This window comes from Melitaea cinxia, chromosome 12 (genome assembly GCF_905220565.1).
Source record: "Melitaea cinxia chromosome 12, ilMelCinx1.1, whole genome shotgun sequence".
In the NCBI taxonomy this organism is placed as follows: domain Eukaryota; kingdom Metazoa; phylum Arthropoda; class Insecta; order Lepidoptera; family Nymphalidae; genus Melitaea; species Melitaea cinxia.
In genome coordinates, this window is record NC_059405.1 from 13,701,710 (window position 1) to 13,724,912 (window position 23,203).

A 23,203-nucleotide genomic window follows, 5' to 3' on the forward strand; every position below is an offset into this window, starting at 1 on the left:
AACGTAACCCAATTTACCAATTTCGCCGCCCCTAATAAATCTACGTCACAGTTTAGGAATTTTGTTTGCTCCACCTGATCACGGATAAAATATTTAGTATGTAACATATCACGTAGCTTTCACGAAAAACTAGTACTTCAATACCTGCTTTTCTACTTTACTCGATTACACATTTATATCGTGTTCGATTTTTAGTTTTCAAATAAAGTATAAGAATTTTACTTTTATAAAATTTAACATGAAATTTTATTTAGTCTGGCTCTCTTATAATATCGCAATGACTATAATTTTCCTCAAATTAATTTATTTCAAAATGAAATATGATAAGTGTATTTAGATATATATATTTTATACTAAAATATATGTCATTACAATTATGAGAATAGAAAACGTAATGTTATATACTCGTATTAGAATAGACGTAAATGCTAAGTATGGATGTTTCCTGGAAGCTCTTCATAAAGTACTATATATAGCCTAGTAATTCTACGTAACTTAATTGTACTTTGAACAAGGTGAATATCATGTATTCATGTTGTAATTTTATCTACTTGACTATAGAAGCTCTCCTTAGCTCGGCAACGTTGATACATGTTATATTATAACAATTATTTTATGAAATTCATGAATGCTTCATAGATGTTGTTTGTAATAATTATTTATTCTAAGCTATATTTGTACTTAATTTCTTTTTTAACGAGATAATTATGTAATTATGTTAAAATTAATTTTTTTATTGATTTCTCTCCGTTTATGCGCACTGGAGCAGCATCGTGGATTAACCTCTGATCCTTCCACTACACGGGGAAAGAGGCTAATGCCCAGCATATATAGGGGATATTACAGGCTGCAGCTGAATTTTTCTCAATACATTGTTATTGTTGCCATGTTTTCTAAGCTGATACCATTTTTGACTAACTATTTCTACAACGCTCCTGTAAACAGTATACTTAATAAGTTCTAATCAACAGGATACTCGAGTAGTAGTAAGAATACCTTAACAATGGCGACTTCAACAGAGCTTTGTTTACCGAATATATATATATACATATATATACCGAGTATATATATATATATATATATATATATATATATATATATTTCTAACTATTAACTATTAATGTCAACGTCACTTTATATCACCGATACCCAAACATATTTTTATAGTTTCCTCCTTAAAATACAATAGAATGTAAGCGATTTAAAAAATATATCAGATACGGGCACTTGATAAAACCTTTATGAATTAAAAACCTTTAACCATTTAAATCACAACTAAAGAAATTATTAATCTGTTCATCACTCATCATCATCACTACAGCCTATTCCAGTCCACTGCTGGACATGGGCCTCCACAAGTTCGCGTCAAAAATGGCGCAAAAATCTGCTCATGATTGAGGTTATTTTCTAACGCTTTGGGGTAAAACCATACATTTATTTAAATTATTCGTGCTCTTCCAAAACTGTGCAAATCGGTGTTATGGAAGGGTTGTTTTGCAAAACATAGGGACAATTGTTGAATATAATTATGTAATAAAAAACGGGATACAATGTGATGAAGAGGAAAGTTAGGGGTGGAGATCACAAAAGGCTAAATGTATTAAACAGCCCGGGGCGCAGCAAAATTTGTTCGGTCCCTGTTTTATTTTAATTCAAAAACGTACACCGTAATGTAAATCATGTTTGGAAGACTTATTATTGTCACTACTGTTATTTTATGAAATAAAAAATATGTTTTCGGTTTTTTTTTGTTCATTAGAAACCACTATCCTAGGAGAATTGTTTTATAGGGGGCCAACTTTTGGATTATTGCTAATTCTTTACAATTTAGATATATTATCCTCTGCTCCCTTTTAAAATCATCAACGATCTAAAACGTTTTGACGACGCGTTAGATCAGCGGTCACAGCACTGGCCGTTGCGCTAGCGGTCGCGGGTTCGATCCCCGCTCACGACAGACATTTGTATTGGCCATGGTGTAGATTGTCCATCGTGGTCTGGTCTGCTTGGGTACTGTGTGTTTTCGGACCCCTGACACACGCAAAAATCCCACTGGGGCCGTTAAGTGTGAAGCGTTAGTTTTATTTATGTTTATTCTCTGTGTCTTTTTATGTTATTTATCTAACTGAGGTAGGGCACAGCAGGAATTTCATGCTCAAAATATGGAGCAGCCCAACTGGGGTAGTACCTCGACCTTACAGAAGATCAAAGCAAAATAATACTGTTTTCAAGCAGTATTGTGTTCCTGTTGGTGAGTAAGGTGACCAGAGCTCCTGGAGGGATTGGGGATTGGGTCGGCAACGCGTTTGCGATGCTTCTGGTGTTGCAGGCGTCTATAAGCTACGGTAATCGCTTACCATCAGGTGAGCCGTACGCTTGTTTGCCGACCTAGTGACATAAAAAAAAACAACTTAGTAATATCACTTTCAATCTCATCATCACTTCAGCCTATTGCAGTCCACTGCTGGACAAAGGCCTCCACAAGCTTGCGTCAAAAATGGCGTGAACTCATGTGTTTTTCCGATAGTCACCACGCTGGGCAGGAGGGTTCGTGACCGCAGGGCTGGCTCTGTCGCACCGAAGACGCTGCTGCCCGTCTCCAGCCTGTGTATTTCAAAGCCAAGCAGCTAAAAACGTCTAATATACTCGTATTCATCAATTACTGCATTGGTTCTGTAAAAAGTTTTTTTCGAAACTTAGAATAAGTTTTGAATTTTAAGCTCTACATTCCGTAGATGTTCAAATTTAATCTAGAAAAAAAAAATGAAATAATTTCATAAAGCATTAGCAATTTTTATTGAGGTAGATAAACATAAAAAAAACTGTAAAAACCTTTTTTGTAAATTTCAATTTTTTTTTACTTATATTATTTACTTAGCATCGTAGTCTTTTGTTTTTACGCGACTTTAACAAATAGACATATAATAATAATAATAATAATAAAGTAAGGAATTACATGGCCGGTTCTACAAAGTTCTGACAGACCCAGATGTAGACCAGCCCAGCTCTATATCCTGGTTACAACACGGGAACCTCTTCGGAGAAACCGAAGGTTTTGTCTGTGCAATTATGGACGAAGTTATTAAGACGAATAACTACCGGAAACATATCATGAAAGACGGAACTCCAGACATATGCCGGGCTTGCCATAAGCCTGGAGAATCCATTAGACATGTTGTTTCCGGTTGTAGTCATCTTGCTAACGGTGAGTACTTGCACAGACATAACCAAGTAGCCAGGATTATACACCAACAACTTGCTATTCGATACGGCCTCGTTGAAAATGAGTTGCCTTATTATAGGTATAGCCCAATGCCATTTCTTGAGAATGGTCGTGCATTGCTCTACTGGGATCGATCTATTGTCACTGACAGGTTTATTGCAGCCAATAAACCTGATATAGTGCTAGTAGACCGATCAGCGCGCCGAGCAATTATTGTTGACATTACAGTTCCACATGACGATAATCTCGTAAAGGCCGAAAAAGAAAAATTAAGTAAATATTTAGACCTTGCCCACGAGATTACCGGCATGTGGAATGTAGACTCAACAATAATTGTTCCTATTGTTGTATCGGTTAATGGTCTATTAGCAAAGAGTTTCGACCAACACCTTAAGAAACTCTCACTTGACTGTTGGATCAAGGGTCGGATTCAAAAGGCAGTGTTGCTTGAAACGGCCCGCATTGTGAGGAGGTTCCTCAGCCTGGAACCTTAACTACCGGTGGCCTGGGCCTCAACCTGCCACCGGAGGACTACTATTTTTATATTTTTAAATATTTTTATTTGTCTTTTTTATAAATATATTTAAAAATGTAATCATAAGAAATTATATTGAATAAAAGAAATAATAATAATAATAATAATAAACTATTTATTGTACACAACAACAATCAACACAACATATTACAAGTAAAGAACAGTATACAAATGCGATCTTATCGCTAGAAGAGCGATCTCTTTCAGACAACCTTTGGGCATATTATACCTGTTTGTTCTTATTAAAAAATAAGTAATAACTATCATTCTCTTTTTTATAAATAAATTTATAATAATAATTTTATATATAACATTACTGTGCATTAAATATTACTGTAAATAATATTGATTAAAATGCGCACTGGCAACAATAGCATTTATACATAAATAAAATAATAAATAAGTACTGTATTGATTCTCGGGTACATTGTTTGTAGTGTTGACAGAAATGTATAGTACTAGATACTTACCTAAGTACATAATATTTAATTATACATTTAATTCGATTGCTATTTTATAAAATCATAAAACAAAATTTACATTATACAATTCCAAATAAAATTACAATCACAAAATATATTTTCCTTGGTAAAGTTTATATCGTTTAGTGTTATATATACTTGAGTCCAAAAAAACAAGATGGCATTTTTTTTCAGAATAAAAAAACATCATTAGATTTCATTCACATAATTATTAAGTACTTTGCTAAGTACAGGAACTAAACTCCCTAAGGAATCGGCGTAGTAATCTGGTTTTAATGTGGGGTGTGACAGCATTTCTTCTTTTGTTTTATTTGTCAACACTAGCATAGTCTGAAAACCTACCGCTCTGCCCAAACCAACATCTTGTTCTATCCTGCAATCATTAAAAAAAATCTTAAATATTTTAAAATAGCAAACATAAAGAAATAACTCCCGTAGACAAATTTGCCGTTGATTTATTTTCAGGCGTCAAACGTGACGAGGCAGTTTATAAAATTGTTATCAGTAAGAAATTATTTATCTTATATTTTGTTTTGTATTAAAGCTTAGCTTGTTAAAATTCGTATTTTTTACAAGGCTATAAACATAAAAAAACTTGATACCTTGATAACGTAATTATAACAGCGTTATTATAACGTAATATGGTTCCATAAAATGTTTTATCTAGATATATTACATAAAGTTAACTTTTAGTTTTTACAGTGTTTTAATAAATGTAACTAACTGTATTAGTAATTTTTTAAAGTACTGGTTAACTTACATATCACCAATGAAAAGCACACGGCTTGCATCTGTAACACCTGCTCGTTTCATCGCAAATTCGCCGAACGCAAGTCCTGGCTTTCCAAGCAAGATTGGCGTACGTTTCGATTCTTGACTCACTATCTCGCTAAATACTCCTGTACCTGGTATTACAAAGAATAAATTATATCACGAAATTATATCTTAACACTTATATTCTAAAAAGAATAAAAAAAAATATCGATAAACTTTCAAGCTTGGTACTTGACTTTTTTATTTCATAAATTAATATATTATAAAGATAAATTGTCTTATGGAAACGTATTCTACGCATCACACAACTTACTCTGATTTGTAGAAGTTAATCAATTTAAATATATTTTTATATACATTCCTTCTCTTTTATAAAAGAAACCTTTACCCAAAATTGGGAGGCTTTTACAGTACACAAAAAAAAGCAAAATTATATCGACAATCAAAAAAAAATACAACGAGTGTGCTTTAGACCCCGTGACTGAATTAAAGCTTACGAAACATAACTCTCTCTCTTTCTATTATCATTAACTTATATCTCCCTCTACACTTCCTCACGCATTCACCAGCTTACTCCCCAAGTGAAGCACGCGTAGAGAAGTTTTATTAAAATAAGCGCCTTTAAACGTTATCAAGCTTAGAAGTTTATGAATAAATAACTATATGTAGATTTTTAAACGAAATTCACGCATATTCGTGTAATAATACCTAAAGCTAAGGATTCCTTTTCCAAAGTTACGTATCTGTCAGTGGCTCCGTTTATAAAGAGTACTTCTGGCCTCTTGAGGTAAGTAAGGGCCTTGTACATCTTAGGCAGATTCACCTTGAAGTCGCTATCGAATACAACGGCACCTATCTCTTCATCGTCGGCTAAGTATTTTATGTAGTCACCGTAGTAATGAGTGCCTATCTCTGGCTGGAACAATGAATTTATAATTACTAAATTATATTTACTTTATTTTAGATTAATTATAATTATAAATATTATCTGCGTATATTAAAATTGATTTTAAAAACAAAATCAATCGTAATGTAATACAATCTTTCCAAAGGAACATAGGAAGTTAAACTGTAGAATTAACTTTTTTTTGCCTTTAATACCCTTTTTTGACGTGTCTTAAAAAAAAAAAAACAGAACCAACGGCCTTAATTTAAATAAACTCTGAAATTCATAAAAGTATATTTTGTACTTTTTGTTCTTTGACTTAGCTGAATTTCTTTAGAACGAAGACATCTATAATATGTATATGTATGACAAGTTGTTTGTTTGTGCGGACAAAACGAATTTATTAACATTATGGAAACATTAACACGCTTTAACTGAGGTAGGGTACAGCAGAAAATTTCCTGCTCAAAATATTGAGCAGCCCGATTGGGGCAGTACCTCGACTTTACAGAAGATCACACCTAATTAATACTATTTTCAAGCAGTGTTGTGTTCCTGTTGGTGAGATGGTGACCAGAGCTTTTGGGGGGATAGGTCGGCAACGCGTGTTGTATTGCAAACATCTATAAGTTACGGAAATCGCTTACTATCAGGTGAACCGTACGTTTGCCGACCTAGTTATATAAATAGAAAAAAGTATACAAGAGAAAGGGAGGTAAACAATAATACTTCAAACAGGAAAAGTAGACGTTGTAACATTTATTTTATCTCATACCATATTGTAACAAAGCTACAACAAAACAGAAGGTAAATTGTACAACAAACAACTAATGAGTCATAAGGAACAAGTTACCCTTATCAGGTTACGTTCAAACAAATATTGAACAGCAAAAGCGATTAATGGTAACGATACCGCTGATGTTTCAAAGTGGAAATACTAAAAGTTTGAAGTATTTTGTACTGTATAGTAGTTGTGTTTTGATTTTTTAAAGAATCAAAATGTATTTAGTAAGAGGAAAACATTATATTCTCTGGAAATAAAAATTTCGAGAACAATATATTCGTTAATAATGTAGTGAAGCATATTTTTGGCTCATTATAAGCAATGTCAAGTATGACTAAACAACAAACAACAAATTAGTCACACGTTTAACAATTAAGTCACACGTTTATTGTTAATCAGTTTTTAAAATAATTCTAAAAATTATAAATTTCATAATCTATAATTCTATAATGTTATTCCGAATTATATGTTATTTATGTTTTGTATACCTACAGTCGTTTGTTTCTAATTTAACAGAGACATATAAATAATACTTACATGAAAAAATTTATATATCACACATAGACTCGTGAGATTCCCCCGAATTGAACCCACAATCCCCATAGCAGGACCACTACAGACTGCGCCAAAGGGCTAGCCAACTAATAGAAAATGAAGAAATTCGAACTTACTCCTTCCTTGCATTTGAATCCATTTGACTCCAGTACTGCTACAGTCTCTGGACAAGTTACACAGTACACAGCTTTGTTGAAATTCACCGATTTCAGATATTCAGCAATAGCAGTTGACGGGATTGTAAGATTATTCTAAAAAAAAAAATACATAATTTTTCTTTTGTCATCTACACATTTATACAAATAAATAAAATTGGAGTGTCTGTTTGTAATATTAAAATAACCGCTTTTTTTCTAAGTGCACATGGATCTATACACGGTGAATATACAAAAAATAACTTTTTTACAATTTTTGTCTGTCTGTCTGTTGTCTATCTGTCTGTTTGTTTATTCCGGCTAATCTCTAAAACTGCTGAACCAGTTTTGACGGGACTTTCACTGCCAGATAGCCGATGTAATAAGGAGTAACTTAGGCTACTTTTATTTTAGAAGTTTACTTATTTAATAAATCTGCGATTTGAATAATAAATTTTCTGTTAAATTCTACCGCTAGGTATGATTTATTATTTATAAATATTTATATAAAACCAGTGACCTTAAATGTATTAGAAAAATACACAAAGTAAAATATGAACTGTCTAAAATAATTTGTTTCATATAATTAATTCTAAATACAGTTTAAAAGGAACAACAACTTTTTATTTCCAATTCAACTAAAAATCTTGTTAATCAGATCTTACAATTTACGAACTATCCCAGTCGGTAATTTGACTAACGACGTCCTAAATTGACAACTTGACGAGTTAGATGTAACGTTAAATTAATTGTGACAGATAAGAACGGTGTCTACCCAAAGTATAATTAGAATCTATTAGTGAAATTGAAGATTGAATGTACGCTAGTACGTTCGCTAACTGAAATGTTTAAGGTTTTGGGTTGGTAACTTTGAATTTTCAAATACTAAAGTTTAGAAACTTATCCTATGGGAAACTACTATATGATCCTCTCATGAAAGAACCAACATTTCAATAAAAAATTTGTAGCCAAAATTGTGCGATATATGTCATATTATTATATAATTGTGTCTGCTCAAAAAAAAAACCGATTTTGGTTTTCAGCAAGGGCATAGGTAGTCGAAAAAATAGTAAATTAAATACGCATTACTAGGTATAAAACTAAAAGTCCTCGTGAGGTATTGATCAATTTGAAATGGGACCACACAACAAGCACCAACTTTAGATTAAAAAAGAATTACCATAATTGGTATACCAGAAAAAGATATGAGGTATTAATATTATAATTGATTTTTCTAGTAAACGAAAAAAAAAAACCGGCTTCAATTACATCGACAAGTAATACAACGTGAAAAACAGTCGAATTGAGAACCTCTTTTTTTTTCAAGTAGTTAAAAAGAAGTCGAAACAATTAGAATAGTGTGTAAGTGATATCTCGAGAAATACCTATTACATCTGCAAATATAGCAAATGTAATAGGTATTTCTCGAGATATCACTTACACACTATTCTAATTGTTTTATGTCTAATTGTTTTTTCCTAATAAATAGGTCCGCTATCATTACAAAATACCGAGTCTATAAATGAATTTCGCAAAACCCTAATACAATTCTTAAAAAAAAAACACTAAGAATAAAATAAAAAACTTTTATTGGAAACGAATTGTTAGTTGGAAGTTTGCCCAAGATCAGCGTAGCGTGGTTTTACAAATTAAATAATACAATTAATTAGTACAATTTGGCTGCCGCTACCAAAATTATAAAATGGGGCATTAACTGGAAAGCCTTTTAAATGATACTGAAAATCGATTAAACATTTACGTTTTGTTTCCATTTCTGGTATTATTAATTTCGAACACAAATGTTTGGACATAGTTTTAGATTATTAAGCCGTCGAGTTTATTTAGATAGAATTAAAAAAAAAACATGATTAAGGCAACACTGGTTGAACTAAGTGGAAACTTTATGATATTCCTTGTAAGTTAGTTTTATAATCAACTTAATTTTATCTCTCGCTAACTACTTTTAGCTCAGTTGCTTAAAACAGTTTATATTATACAAGATAACATACTGAAAATGTAATTTTTTTAGACGGGACAGACGGGGCTTTACCCTAGACGTTTCTTTCTTAAATGGTGTTAATTTATTAACTTTGTTGTTCGAAAAGTAATAGATTTAAGTAGAAACGAGTAATCGAAATGAGCACAGCGAATTATAAGAAAAAGAGGAGATAGATCCCCATATACAAATGTAATTTTTATATCTATACAAATAAATAAAATTTGAGTGTCTGTTTGTAGTATTAAAATAACGGCTTTTACTAAATGCATATGGAAGTATCATCCCTTCAGCCCATCACAGTCCACTGTTGGACATAGGCCTCCACAAGTTTGCGCCAAAAATGGCGTGTACTCATGTTTATTTACTTACACTTTCGCACACTAATAAAAGGTTTTAACAGCATAACAAATGATATATAAAAATATAATTTGCATCAGTTGCAACAGGCGGCCTTATCGCTAATACAGCGATCTCTTCCAGGCAACCTTTGGGCTTTAATTATGATGAGCATGAAAGGTCGTATCACATATAATCTGATATTCTTAACATACTTTGTTACTTGTAAGGCCCACTTGATGTCAAAATTGCTTAGAGCTAAATGAAATCTAATTATATGGTCCTATACCTGATAATTTAATAACTTGTTATAATTTTTCTCATTTTCTATAATTCGATTTGGTGTCTTTAAGAAATATTATTATTTTATTATTATCAAGATTATTATTATTATATTGGTTCAACAAAAAAATTAATAATAAGTCTTTGAAAAGAATTCGAGTCTCTATGTATGTGTGTAGTTGGAATAATAACAATTTATTACTTCTTAATACTTTTCAAAGACAGACGTAGGTACTAAATAGGCTTACAATATTGAAAATTAAGAGTTGTTTGTTTGTTTATTCATTTTATAAGAAGCTAAACCATGTTTTATGTAATCTATTATAACAATATTTATCATTAATGTTATTATCATACATCAAGTAATAACGGATTACCTTATCTGGATTAACTTATCACGGTAGCGTATCAATATACTATTACAATGGTAAAATAGAAACCAACATAAATAAATAAATAAAAAATACACCGTCAAGACAAAAAAAAAAAATCTTAAAAAGTTTGTTAATCGACAATGGATGGGATTTAAAAATTCATACCTCGATTTAAAGAAAACGAGCACTTATTACAAACAGGGTCTTCGATGCGACAAAGCTAGCCCTGCGGTTCCCACCAGCATGCCCAGCGTGGTGACTATGGGCAACAGACATGAGTTCACGACATTTTTGGCCAGAACTTGTGGAGGCCATGTCCAGCAGTGGACTGCGATAGGCTGAAGTGTGTGTTACTAACATCAACTCTAGCAATAATTGAAGTTAAACGCAGGTGAAACTGTGATATTGTTCTAGTCAAATCATATAGAAACGAGAAACTCTTCATAAGAGTATTTGGTCGAACAAAGATTTTATGATAAGATTGGCAATCAGCAGTCACAAAAGACCCAGCAAATATTAATATACATCATATATTCTTTCTTTTGACACAAAGGCTTCTAGATTTGACTGATCAATCAAAGTCCAAAGCCTTATTTGGGACTTTATTACATATTGCCCATTATTGAGGCTATGAGTATTTCGACAAATGGATTGAGAATTGTAGGTAATATACTGTCTTCTGGCATTCTTTTGTACATTTATTATGAGATGGGGACTATAATGATATTTTTAGTCCGAATGAGTAATATTGATAAGAAGCTATGTATCTTCCGTATGTCTGCTACAGGATTATAAAATCAATAAAAAAATTAAAATAAACTATTTTTATATTACAATAGGTAGATAGGCACTTAAATAAATTTGCAAAATATGTATCATTATTACCGTGTAAGGGACTGTTATATCGAATGCCGGTAACGTATAACTTACACATAAATTTCGAATTGGCTATCGTATACTTTATCAGCAGAAATTAATAATGGGCTAAAGCCTGTTCTATCTTAATTAGTAATGTTACTTTTTTTCTTACATTTTGAACATAATTAATATAATATACAACTAATGTGAACTTTAATTGTGAAAAAGAAAAAAAAAAAAGATATTTAAAGGATACCATCTTACATCTGACGACTATCTTTGGCTAAAGTATGTTTTTATATTTGTGTCGTTTATTTGTATTGTTTTATCTGTTCTCCTTTTTTTACTTTTAAACGCAAAATGTGGATATATAAATAAATAAATAAATAAATATCTACACAATACACACGCGGTCGTCTGTTCTTAAAATAAGCAACTTAATGCTTGTGTTATAGGTAACAGCCGACTGGTATATAGCTTCATATTTTTTTTCGATAAACATACTTATAAATAATACATATATAAACATATAAATAAATATTTATATTACACCCAGACTCGGGGTGGAAATCGAACCCACAACCCTCGGAGCAGAAAGCAGGGTCACTACAAACTGCGCCAACGGGCTAGTCGATATATAAAAATATTTGTAAGTTATTAATATATTTTTTGTACTTACGATTCCATCCTTAATGCCAGCATCCTGAAAGTTTGAGTCATAATTTTCTTTAGTTCTTATACTGTTGTTAGACACGAAGTGTACTTTTTTTCCAAATCCTTTAATCAGCTCGAAGAATTTCCCCACGCCTGGCAGAGGAGCTGTGGTCCACAGCACGCCTAGGATAAATAAAAGCAAACTTAATAAGTAACTTGAAAGTAAGAGTACAATGGAATAACTTCAAAGTGCCTGAGCACTTAAAACGGACGCCTAAACAACGACTACGGAATACTAAAAACTACGAGTAACATATTTATAAAATGTATAGGCCCTTAGTGATTGAAGAGGATTTATATTATAAATTATTTAGGACCAAATTTATAAGTCGTTGACAGTAATATAACGCGGAGAAAAAACCAAATGCATGGTGTTTGATCTTGACGATAATAACCCAAAACACGAGGAAATTGACCATTATAATGAGAGCTTGCACATACCAGTTTTCGCCTGTTAAATTAATGTAAAATAGCTGTAGTATTTTGTTAAAATTCCGATTATGAAAATCAATTGTAGCCACAATCTACTTGTTTTGAAATGAATTTTAAGTTTTTACTGCTACTGGATTTTAATTGGAACTAGAAACAAAGGTGGCAATGGCACTCCTTGTTCAATTATGGCTTAGGTCTGTCGTGAGTTTTTGCAAAAGTTTTAAATTGGACGAAAAGTCGCTCCTGTAACAACCTGTAAATTTTCCACTGCGCATTAAATTTAAAATTTTCTTAGCAACCGAAATATGCACACTTTACAATAAAACGTATAGGTCCTGAAAGGGATCCTGATAAGTAATAGTAGAGAATATATCCGCCAACATATAGTGAAACAGCGTAATGGATTGATCTTCAACTATTTTCCTATACGGAAAAAGATGATTATGCCCAGCAGTGGGATGTAACAGACTGAATCAATTAATCAAATTTAAGCTTGAGTGGATTAATGTACATTATTATAATCACGATTAAAAACTTTGAATAAGATATGGATTTATATATGAGAGCCTTCACTGATAATCGCGTATGAAATAATGAACACATAAATTATCTCTCTCGGAAAATAAGAAAAGTCTGGAGTGCCTGGAATCTTACAAAAAATTTAAAATTTTTATAAGTAAATATAATTTATATACAATAAGTCCGAGGTAAGTCAAGAAAATATTAATAATAATCAAACATAACTAGAATTCAATAATAGCAATAATAAATAGATAACTAAATTTTTTATAATTACATCAAAATGCAAAAAATACATTAATTGATATTTGTAATTATTTAATAAATCAAATGCAAATATAATGTCATTTTAATATAATTTCAACTTATAAAACATTTGCATAAACCTTACATACGCTTAACTACGCTTCAGCCTGTATCAGCGTGTATAAGCTGTGATCATTTTCATGAAAAAGGCCTATGGGCCTGGGGCCATGGGGAAAGAGGCCTATGCCTAGTAGTGGGATATTACAGGCTGAAGCGACAATCTTCTTCACGTTATCTCTTATTCGCGACATCAGCGAAAACATCCGTGTTGTTGTGGTATTCAAGGAAGCTATTGTGAAATCCATTAATCCAAATAAATAAGTTGATTGATACTGTAATATTGTACTTTAGACTGTGGCCCTATACAGCGGAAAAATTCTATTTATGTTTATGTTACAACAAATGTTGTTTGGGAAATATTATCTTGTTGTTTTGGTTGCCTGTTGTCTTTTTCTATGTCACATCATTCATACTGACAAACAATAGTAGGTACGGTCCACTTTGTAATAAGTGGTAACAGCTATCAACTTATTATGTCTGCAACACAAGCAGTATTGCGAGCGTGTTGCCGACTATCCCCAATACCTTTTCCTATTTTATTGATTGCAGGAACACACTAGAAATTGCCATCCGATGTCGCTTTCATTCCGACCGCATCCGGTCGGATCGGGGACTTAGCTAATTGTAATAGATCGAGGTTATAGTTTATAATTCTGATGATTAAATTAAGTGCACATGAAATACAATAACTCATATTGCCTGTGAGAAACATAATAAACAAAAATATCAACTGAATTAAGTCTAAATAATGTTATAGTAAATTCAGACGAGTTAGCGAAAATCCTTAAAGTTATTGTTTTGATAAAATTGTCATTGCCTTAACTTCTCAATTTAAACACCTTCTCCGTGTAATGTTTTTATATTTTAGTTAAATAGATATATTTAAAATGTGTCCCAGTATATATAACAATATTTGAACGATAAATATTTTAATAGCAATGCCTTATCAATAACAAATAACAATGATAAACTTGAGAAATAATGATAAAATTGTAATTCCAAGTTTCCGAACACTTGAATATTAAAGTAGTAAAGGTTTCTTTCTTCTAGATTATGGTATTCGCAAATACAACGATTACATACATACAACGATTTATTTTAAAAACTAGCTGTACCTTGCGCGCGATACGATTTTAATAAAAAAAATATTTTATTTTTTGGTCGTACCAACTCAGGAACCTTTGTGGGCTCATGCACAACACTTTGCTGATTATCATGATATGATCAAATGCATAATTTATGATTCTATAAAGAACGTACATACAAAAATTCATTTTCATATATAGAACATTAAATAGCAAAAGCTAATTATTTATCTCGAACAGATTACATCAATGACAAATAAATATGGTTAGGTAGCGGTGTGTTTCTAATTCTTCGTTTTACTAAATTTGTAACAAAAGATCGTTTCTTTTAAGAAAGTGTTACTGTGGAGTTTCTTGCCGATTCTTTTCTGCAAAATCTACATTCCTAATCAGTCGTAGCTTCGCTGTTATTCATGGTGATTTTATTTAATTTGAACACATAGTACTTATGAGGCTTCTTGAATAAAATAATATAAGATTTTATTGAAAAAATCCATGTAAATACCACGTATATGGTACAATGTTGTGTATACACATACAATGATAAGCATAATATGATGACTTGAATGTTAATAAAATAAAAAATATATTATAACATTCACAAACGTCGTCTGTTCCTAAAGTAAGCCGACTGCTATATCTAATTTTTTTTTTTTGATAAATATACGTGTATAAATTTCTTGGTCTTTATTGGTCTTTATCAACTGTTTGAACACTTCCTTACCGCTTCTCTTTTTCTAAGCTATGTCCTATGCCCAAAGGTTGTCTGGAAGAAATCGCTCTTAGCGATAAGACCGTCTTTGTATAATCTTTCTTTGCACGTATCACTTTTTTTGTAAGGTTTCTTTGTGGTGTACAATAAAGAGTATTTATTATTATTATTATTATACGTGGAAAGAATACATATATAAATATATAAATAAAACATTACACCTAGACTCAGGCGAGAATTAAACCCACAACTCGCGATTACAATTTTACAACCTCAGGGTCTCGAAACATTGAAAAGAAATGAAAACAACATGAAATTGATAATGTTCAGAAGGCTGATTAACGTTTTTAGGAAGAAAATAATCAAAAAAGTCCTATCTTTAAAATATGAAGATGTCTAACGACGAATTTATGTACAATATAAGATCAGAAATTACCGAAATTAAAACTCAAGTAAGTATAATAATAAAAACTATTGATATCTTATCGCAATAACAACTTCAGAAATGACCTTGCTGACCTTTTTTTAAGTCACTGGACTTTCATACCAAATCTTTCGACGATCTCCAAACTTAAACGCACGCTGTGTCTAAGGATATTAATGATATTATAAAACTCGAAAAAGAAGTTGAGATGTACAAATAATACTGTTTCATCATCATCTTCCTGCCCTTATCTCACTCATGTAGGGTCGGCACAATATGTTTTCCTCTTCCATTCCTCTTTTTTATTCGTCACTTCAGTGCTTACTTCTTTCTTTTTCATATCCTCACTCACATAATCCATTGATCGCTTTTTTGGTCTGTCGATCGCTCTTCGTCCTTCGACATTCATCCCTAACATTCTTTTACCAATATAGCGTTCATCCCTCCTCATTACATGCCCATACCACGCTATCCTATTGCTCCTCATTTTCTCCGTCACGGGTGCTACTTTCAAACTTCCCCTTATTTACCCATTTCTAATCCAATCTTTCCCCGTCACTCCACACATCCATCTTAGCTTTCTCAATCATCTACAAAAACTGTCTCTAAAATGTAAAACGAGATTTCAATATGCTGCTCTTGATAGCGTGATAGCCTGTGTGAAAAAAATGCGTACCTTCTTCGGATACTTTTACTCATGTGCATGACTTTAGACGTTTATGTAACGAAATAAGATACCATAAGCATATACCGTGTACCGTAAAAAATAAATAACGCGAAATTGCCTACAAATATTGAAGTCGAAATGGGTAGCCAGCTACTGAAAGATAAAATCATATCGGCTAATCGGAGGAAAAAGCATCGCAGACTTGGGTCTTATGATATCCAAAGAGCCTAAAAAAGTATATCAACGAGCGCTTAATTCCCTTTTACAAAATGCTACTTAAGAAAAACCTGTGACAGCCAGTGCCGCCTTCCAACACGTCTGGATCTATAACGGCGAAATTTTTGTACGAAAAAACGATACATCATCCTCCTCCAACACCATAGATACAAAGGACTTAAAAATATACGTAAAGTGATTGTTTTGTCATATTTATTTTCTCAGTACCTAATGTTGTGATACTCAAGTGAAGAAATAAATTATATATCTATTATATCTGCTATGTATTTAAACATTATCGGCTATTAAATAACTATATTGTTATTATTAATCACATGACGTGTGTAATCATGTTAAATAAATGGAAATTTCGTAAATTTTAAGACGCCTGATAATAATTTTTGGGTAATATGAACTTAAATCTCAACTATCAGAATGTTCGTGGCCTACGAACCAAATGTTTACATTTATATAATAATATACTAATTAATGATAATGATATGTTATCATTCAGAGAAACATGGTTGTAGAGTGATATTTTGGACACGGCTTTTAGTGATGGTAGGTATAAAATATTTCGTTCCGATTGAGATTGCTTAGCGACAAACAAAAGTAGAGGAGGTGCATAACATTTAGGCGACTGGAGCTAGCTCCAGAACCGTGTGTGGAGCGGCGGGGCACCCGTGCTGCTGAGTCACTGTGTATATCTCTACCATATAACAACAAATTATACCATTAACCTCGCGCCGCACACTGCGTTTTATTCTGGTTTATCTGCCACCTGATTTGAACGATTTTAATATTCGTAACGAACAGTTTGAAAAAAGTGTACAACACACAATTGACACTTTTTCTCTCCATAACTTATTATTGCTAGGCGTTTTTAACTTGCCTTGTTTATACTGGCCGCTGGCTGTTAAGCAGTCGGTCCCGGTTGTTGTCATGTATATAAAGCACTTAGGAATCTTGGTTTTATCACGCGAATCTACTTTAAAAGATCCTCTAACCTTTACAATAGTTTATTACTCGTATGTCCGAAGCATCTTAGAATACGCTGCTCCTGTTTGGTCTCCGCGGTACGATTTTTATATAAAATGCATGTACAGTGTATAGAAGAAATTAGTTTACCACCTTAAATTTAGGCGTAGAAAAGCTGACAAAAGCGATGAATACATAGATATCTGATATCTCTATATGTGCTGTGTGGCTACGGCACTAAAGAATTTAGCCACCCCCTCTCTTCCCGTGGGTGTCGTAAGAGGCGACTAAGGGATAACAAGGTTCCACAACCACCTTGGAACTTAAGAAGCCGACCGATGGCGGGATAACCATCCAACTGTTGGCTTTGAAATACACAGGCCGAAGACGGGCAGCAGCGTCTTCCGTGCGACAAAGCCAGTACTGCGGTCACCAACACGCCTGCCCAGCGTGGTGACTATGGGCAAAACACATGAGTTCACGTTATTTTTGGCGTAAACTTGTGGAGGCCTATGTCCAGCAGTGGACTGTATAGGCTGTAATGATGACATAGATATCTGCCTTAACGAAACACAGAGAGGTATTAGACATGGGGTTATTGTATGATATAATTCGTGGCCACCTAGACACATTCAAATAATACATGTCCTGAATTGTTACAGCAAATACGTACAGAATTCTGTACTTACGAGATTTTCCAAAAATATACTCCAAAATATATTTCAAAATAAAATTAAATGACATTTCTTTAACCAACATAATCAAAGCAACAACTAATATATTATATTATATGAACATAATTGATGAGTAATAATGTATCGTTTACTATTATTATTATCATTGTTATTTAGGCATATTAAGTATTTACCAAATATAGAGTAAATAGTTTATAGTTTTCACTTACCAAGGGTATTAATTAGTCTAATATGAAAATAAGCTTGTTTTGTTTTCGGTTTTATCGTAATATTTGTGTTGTTGTTTTCCCTTTTTATTTGCAAGTTTGTTCTACTTGTTTTAATTTTAAGCGGTAGATTGTCGTGATTGACTTTAATAATTATATACATGTACCATTTCTTATATTCATTTTCACATCATCACATTCATTTCTTATATTGAATTTCTTAAAAAGCACTGTAAAATGATTCAATGTGTTTTAGAAGACTACTAAAGTAGTCTTACTGAATTCTAATTGTAAGTCAAGTACCTATCATTATCATATCGCCTTATTGCCTCCACTGGTGACAAGAGGGCTGGTGCATTTTTTGCCCAGAGAATCGGCATAGCGATTCAACGGGGAAATGCTGCCAGCATTCTTGGTACAATTCCACGCGGACATGATTTATACCAAAACTATCTGTAAATATTTAGTTCTTAAGTTGTGAATTGTAAATATGTATAATATTTTGTATAAATAAAATCTGATTATTAATTTATCAAACTACCTGAAAAAAAAAGTACCTATCTCAAAAAGTATAAGATGAATTCTGTTAAGAACAAGTATAAAACATGCATCATACTTAAAGACGTAAAAGATTTACGTATACATTAATTTCACGTGTGTTCAACGTGTATCATTATCAACTGATATAAATAGTGTAAACATAATTAACCCGTCTGCAAAAATTAAAATCAATGACGTCGAATTCTCACGAATGACTCAATGAGAAAAATTTGTAATGAGAAATAATTAAAACAGATATAACAGTTTCACTATATATCACAATTAGGTAAATTAATTTGTGAGACAACGAAAATGTTAATATTAGTTATTAAGACTAGATATAAGATATATATACATTTTACCAACAAATATCGTATATATTATCTAATGTCCTCCTTGATGTTTCCCTCGATGGCGAATCTATATAGAAAGTTTTCTAGAATGCGGGCGCAGGTGACTTAAAAAATCCGAAAAAATAGGAGTGTACTTTACCATAAACAGACCACAAGACTGAAGTAAATCTTCTATAGTTACCCCAGTACACCTACAGTAATATACGAGACGTAACTTTCTTTCTTACTATCTTCACTAACTTATATCTACCTATCAACTTGCGTTCGCCTCGTCCTATCACATTTTTCGTAATGCTCTCGTCACGCATTCACCAGCTTACTCCCCAAGTCAAGCTTACGTACAAAAGTTTTACAAAAAAAAACCGTGTGTGATTTAGACCACACGACTGAAGTAAAACTTCTGTACAATAGGCCTGTACTGTGTCCTAGATATACCAAACGTAACTTGTTTATGAGAGAAAGAGAGAAATAAAATGTGTGCTCACATCTCTCTCTTACTCCGTTCGCCTCACCCAATCACCATTTTCGTAACGATCTCGTCACGCAATCACCAGCTTACTCCCCAAGCGTTCGTAAAAAATTTTTACTTCTAAAATTATTACAGTACTGGCAGTACAGTTTTCCGAAGCTGGTATAGTAGTTGTCGTTATACGTGACATTGGAATGAAAAGAGGACCTAATTACTAGGATGCGTTGAATGTATAATTAATAATAATAATATACTCTTTATTGTACACAACAACAATCAACACAATAACATATTACAAGTAAAAGAACAGTGTACAAAGGCGGTCTTATCGCTAGAAGAGCGATCTCTTCCAGACAACCTTTGAGCATAATAGGACAAAGCGTAGTTAAAGCGGTAGAAGTGTACACAGAGAAATGACGATTAGTGTCACCTAGGACGATATCAATTATTGAGTAAAAATACACATACATCATTATACAAAAATGAAATACATACGCTTCAGCCTGTAATATCCCACTACTGGGCATAGGCCTCTTTCCCCATGTAGGAGAAGGATCAGAGCTTAATCCACCACGCTGCTTCAATGCGGGTTGGCGGATATATTCCCTAGTATGAGTACCGATCGCTATCAGGTGTACGTGATAACAACCGGGACCGACGGCTTAACGTGCTCTCCGAGGCACGGTGGGGAGACCCACAAGGACTGCACAAACACCCAGACCACGGCAAACACCTGTATGGCCAATACAAATGTTTGTCATGTACGGGGATCGAACCCGCAACCGTCAACGCAACAGGTACAATCCATGGCTGTAACCGTTGCGCCAACGCGGCGTCAAAAAAATGAAATACATATGATTATATATTTGTCTGTCACCTGCACTACTTATCTTTACGTCATTCTTTATTTTCTCCTATTTGAAATTATGACAGAGAAAAACCTATTATTATTTATCATGACCATTAGAATTAAAATAATATATTAAAATAATATTTAGTTAAAAAAGGTGCATTTGATCTTAATCCAATTAGAAAAATATATATCGTACTATGTCTGTATCAAAATTGTACGGTGCGAAAATTTTATGTACAAGTTCATTCGTGTGTATTTTTATTTACATAGAGGATAAGTTATAATTTTATTACTTCCTTCATATTCCGAGATTTAATCTAAAATACAATAAACTTTGAAGAGTAGTTCAGAAAATTAAATTGTTATTTATTATTTTCATAACGGAATGTTTATTACCAAAATTGTTTAAAAGTAATCTTACAAGGGAACATACAATGTTGATAAATTACATAATAGTGCCTGCATGTTTATAATTACACATTTTATTACATATATTTTTCGAATGATAAACTGAAAGCCTCTTCACTATAGATAATAGAAAGGTCAATGTTAAAATTTAATCAGCTGATACTGTCGTTGCTTTATGTACATTTTTATTTTTTAGAATAAAATGCTATTTTCTATAACAGTATTTATTGAAATAAAACTATCTAATGATGTCCATGAATGAACAAGGACGGAAATAATCGATTCCTTATCGTCAAATCCACGGAATAATGTGATTCACGGAACTTAACCTATAATAATTTCCATAGCAACGTGCGGTATCGACCGACACACACGACGAGAATATAACTCGACTCACCGTCACAGTCCGAGAACACGTAATCGAACGAGTTTAAAAATTCTTTCAATTTCTTCCCATCTAATTTCATGAGATTCACAGGTTCCATGTCGATTTTATGTCACTCACACTTTTTATCGATAAATCAACAGACACGTGCGGTTTAAACCTTGTGTCTTTGTGTACTGCGCTCGAGTGTTGAAGATCGTGTATATATAAATATATATTCTGCAGCGCTTTGTAGCGCTTATTGCTGATGGATATGAAGGCGATAATTGCGCGACATAGCACAGTGAGTTGCATGTTGTATAATTAACATTTCCACTGTTAGACGATTATTTTCGTCCGTCGTATTTGTAGATAATATTATTTTTATCTACGAATAGTCAATAAGTGATTATCATGTGATCCTGTTATGATCAGGGATTTTATGGCACTTTCAAATTTAAAGCAACATAATGATACTGATAATATTTTTAGATCTAATATTTACTAACATGAAGGTATCACGTTTAAAGACAGTTACACAACTGTATAGTGTTAGTGTCTATAATTTTATTACCATCCATCATATATAATCTTAAAATATAACTCATATGAAAAACTATTTAAACTTACCACATTTTGTTATTGTAATTTGAAGTGTGCAAACTATGATGCCGTAAATACGCATAATTATAATAAATACGAAAATAAAATTCGAAATAATTTTAATTGCAGTGATATTTATGAAATGGACAATGTTTTCAACTTTAAATTACGTAAGATAATAGAGATTTGCGTTCTAAAAAGAAAGGTAAAATATAATAAGAACTAACAAGTGTGCACAATCTTAAAAGGCGATTAGAAAAAAAAATACAGATTATTATTTAGAAAAATATGGTAATCCTCTCGGTGAGATCGAATCTAAAATACTCAGAAGCAAATGTCAAGATCTTATAGACAATGATGATAATAAATATGTTGAAAATGTAGGATTTAACGTGAAGTTAAAACCTAATGTCTAAATTTCTAATTTTAAATTTCTAATTCTGATTCTAAATTTTTATTCTTACATGAAAATATATTTGAAGTAATAAACGTGCTTTTCTAGCTTCGATGACATTGGCCGACTACGATTTCACTAAAGGAATGGATATAGGTAATCAATTTGTAAAGCATTTTTCAAGGCAGTGTGTTCAACATACAAAGTCTTATAAAGATATTCATCACTTCTGCCTATCGTAGTTCACTGCTGGACATATGCCTCCACACATTCCAAAAATGGCCTGAACTCATGTGTGTTGCCCATAGTCACCACACTGGGCAGGCGGGTTGGTGACCGCAGGGCTGACTTTGTCGCACTGAAGACGCTGCCGCCCGTCTTTGGCCTGTGCATTTCAAAGTCAGCAGTTGGATGGTTATCCTGCCATCGGTCGGTTTTTGTAAGTTCCAAGGTGGTAGTGGAACTGTGATATCCCTTAGTCGTCTCTTACGACACCGACGGGAAGAGAGGGGGTGGCCTTACCTAATGCCTAATGCCTACCTAGGCCTACCTTAATGCCGTAGCCACGCAGCTAATGCACATCTATGAATCTAAATAGTCTCAAATGTAACAGCATAACATTTAGAACTAATTTTTGCTTTTGGAAAAGAAATCACTCAGATACGCGATTTGGATATTATTGTTGACGCATAGATTAGTTTTTATTCAAAAAAAATAAGGAAATTGAATTGACGAGCTTCTTAGCATTCGGTGGATTCACTGTGCAGGTGCCGGGTCCCAGGACTTGCGACCTAGGTGTAGGTTTAAGGTGGCCTCCTTTGAGATGCGCATCAACGCTCACCTTCACTGCTCGAGTTGCCCACCCTGCCTATCCAAATTATAGATCGTAATATAATGTGTTACAATTAGTTCGTTTGCAGAAATTATTTAGTCTATGTTAAGTAAGCTATTAGCAGGATACAGCAAGTGCACCGTGCCAAGCC

The 23,203-nt window shown here is 32.8% G+C and overlaps 1 protein-coding gene across 1 annotated transcript; it reads right to left on the reverse strand.

The window, feature by feature from the left end:
- Nucleotides 1–4,091: 4,091 nt before the first annotated feature.
- LOC123658487 (phosphoglycolate phosphatase 1A, chloroplastic-like) lies at nt 4,092–21,464 on the reverse strand. Its single transcript, XM_045593895.1, has 6 exons — nt 21,257–21,464; nt 11,902–12,059; nt 7,356–7,490; nt 5,723–5,930; nt 5,001–5,145; nt 4,092–4,613 (listed from the first exon to the last, which is right to left on the reverse strand). The coding sequence occupies exons 1-6, from the start codon at nt 21,342–21,344 to the stop codon at nt 4,430–4,432; spliced, it is 918 nt and encodes a 305-aa protein (XP_045449851.1). The 5' UTR covers nt 21,345–21,464; the 3' UTR covers nt 4,092–4,429.
- Between the last annotated feature and the right edge of the window lie 1,739 nt (nt 21,465–23,203).

Excerpts from the sequence above, each read along its gene's own strand:
- LOC123658487 (XM_045593895.1), bottom strand. The coding sequence starts at position 21,344 with ATGGAACCTGTGAATCTCATGAAATTAGATGGGAAGAAATTGAAAGAA. Across the intron at positions 12,060-21,256 it reads CGTGTTCTCGGACTGTGACG|GCGTGCTGTGGACCACAGCT; the intron begins GTGAGTCGAGTT and ends TATTTATCCTAG. Across the intron at positions 4,614-5,000 it reads GTGCTTTTCATTGGTGATAT|GATAGAACAAGATGTTGGTT; the intron begins GTAAGTTAACCA and ends TAATGATTGCAG.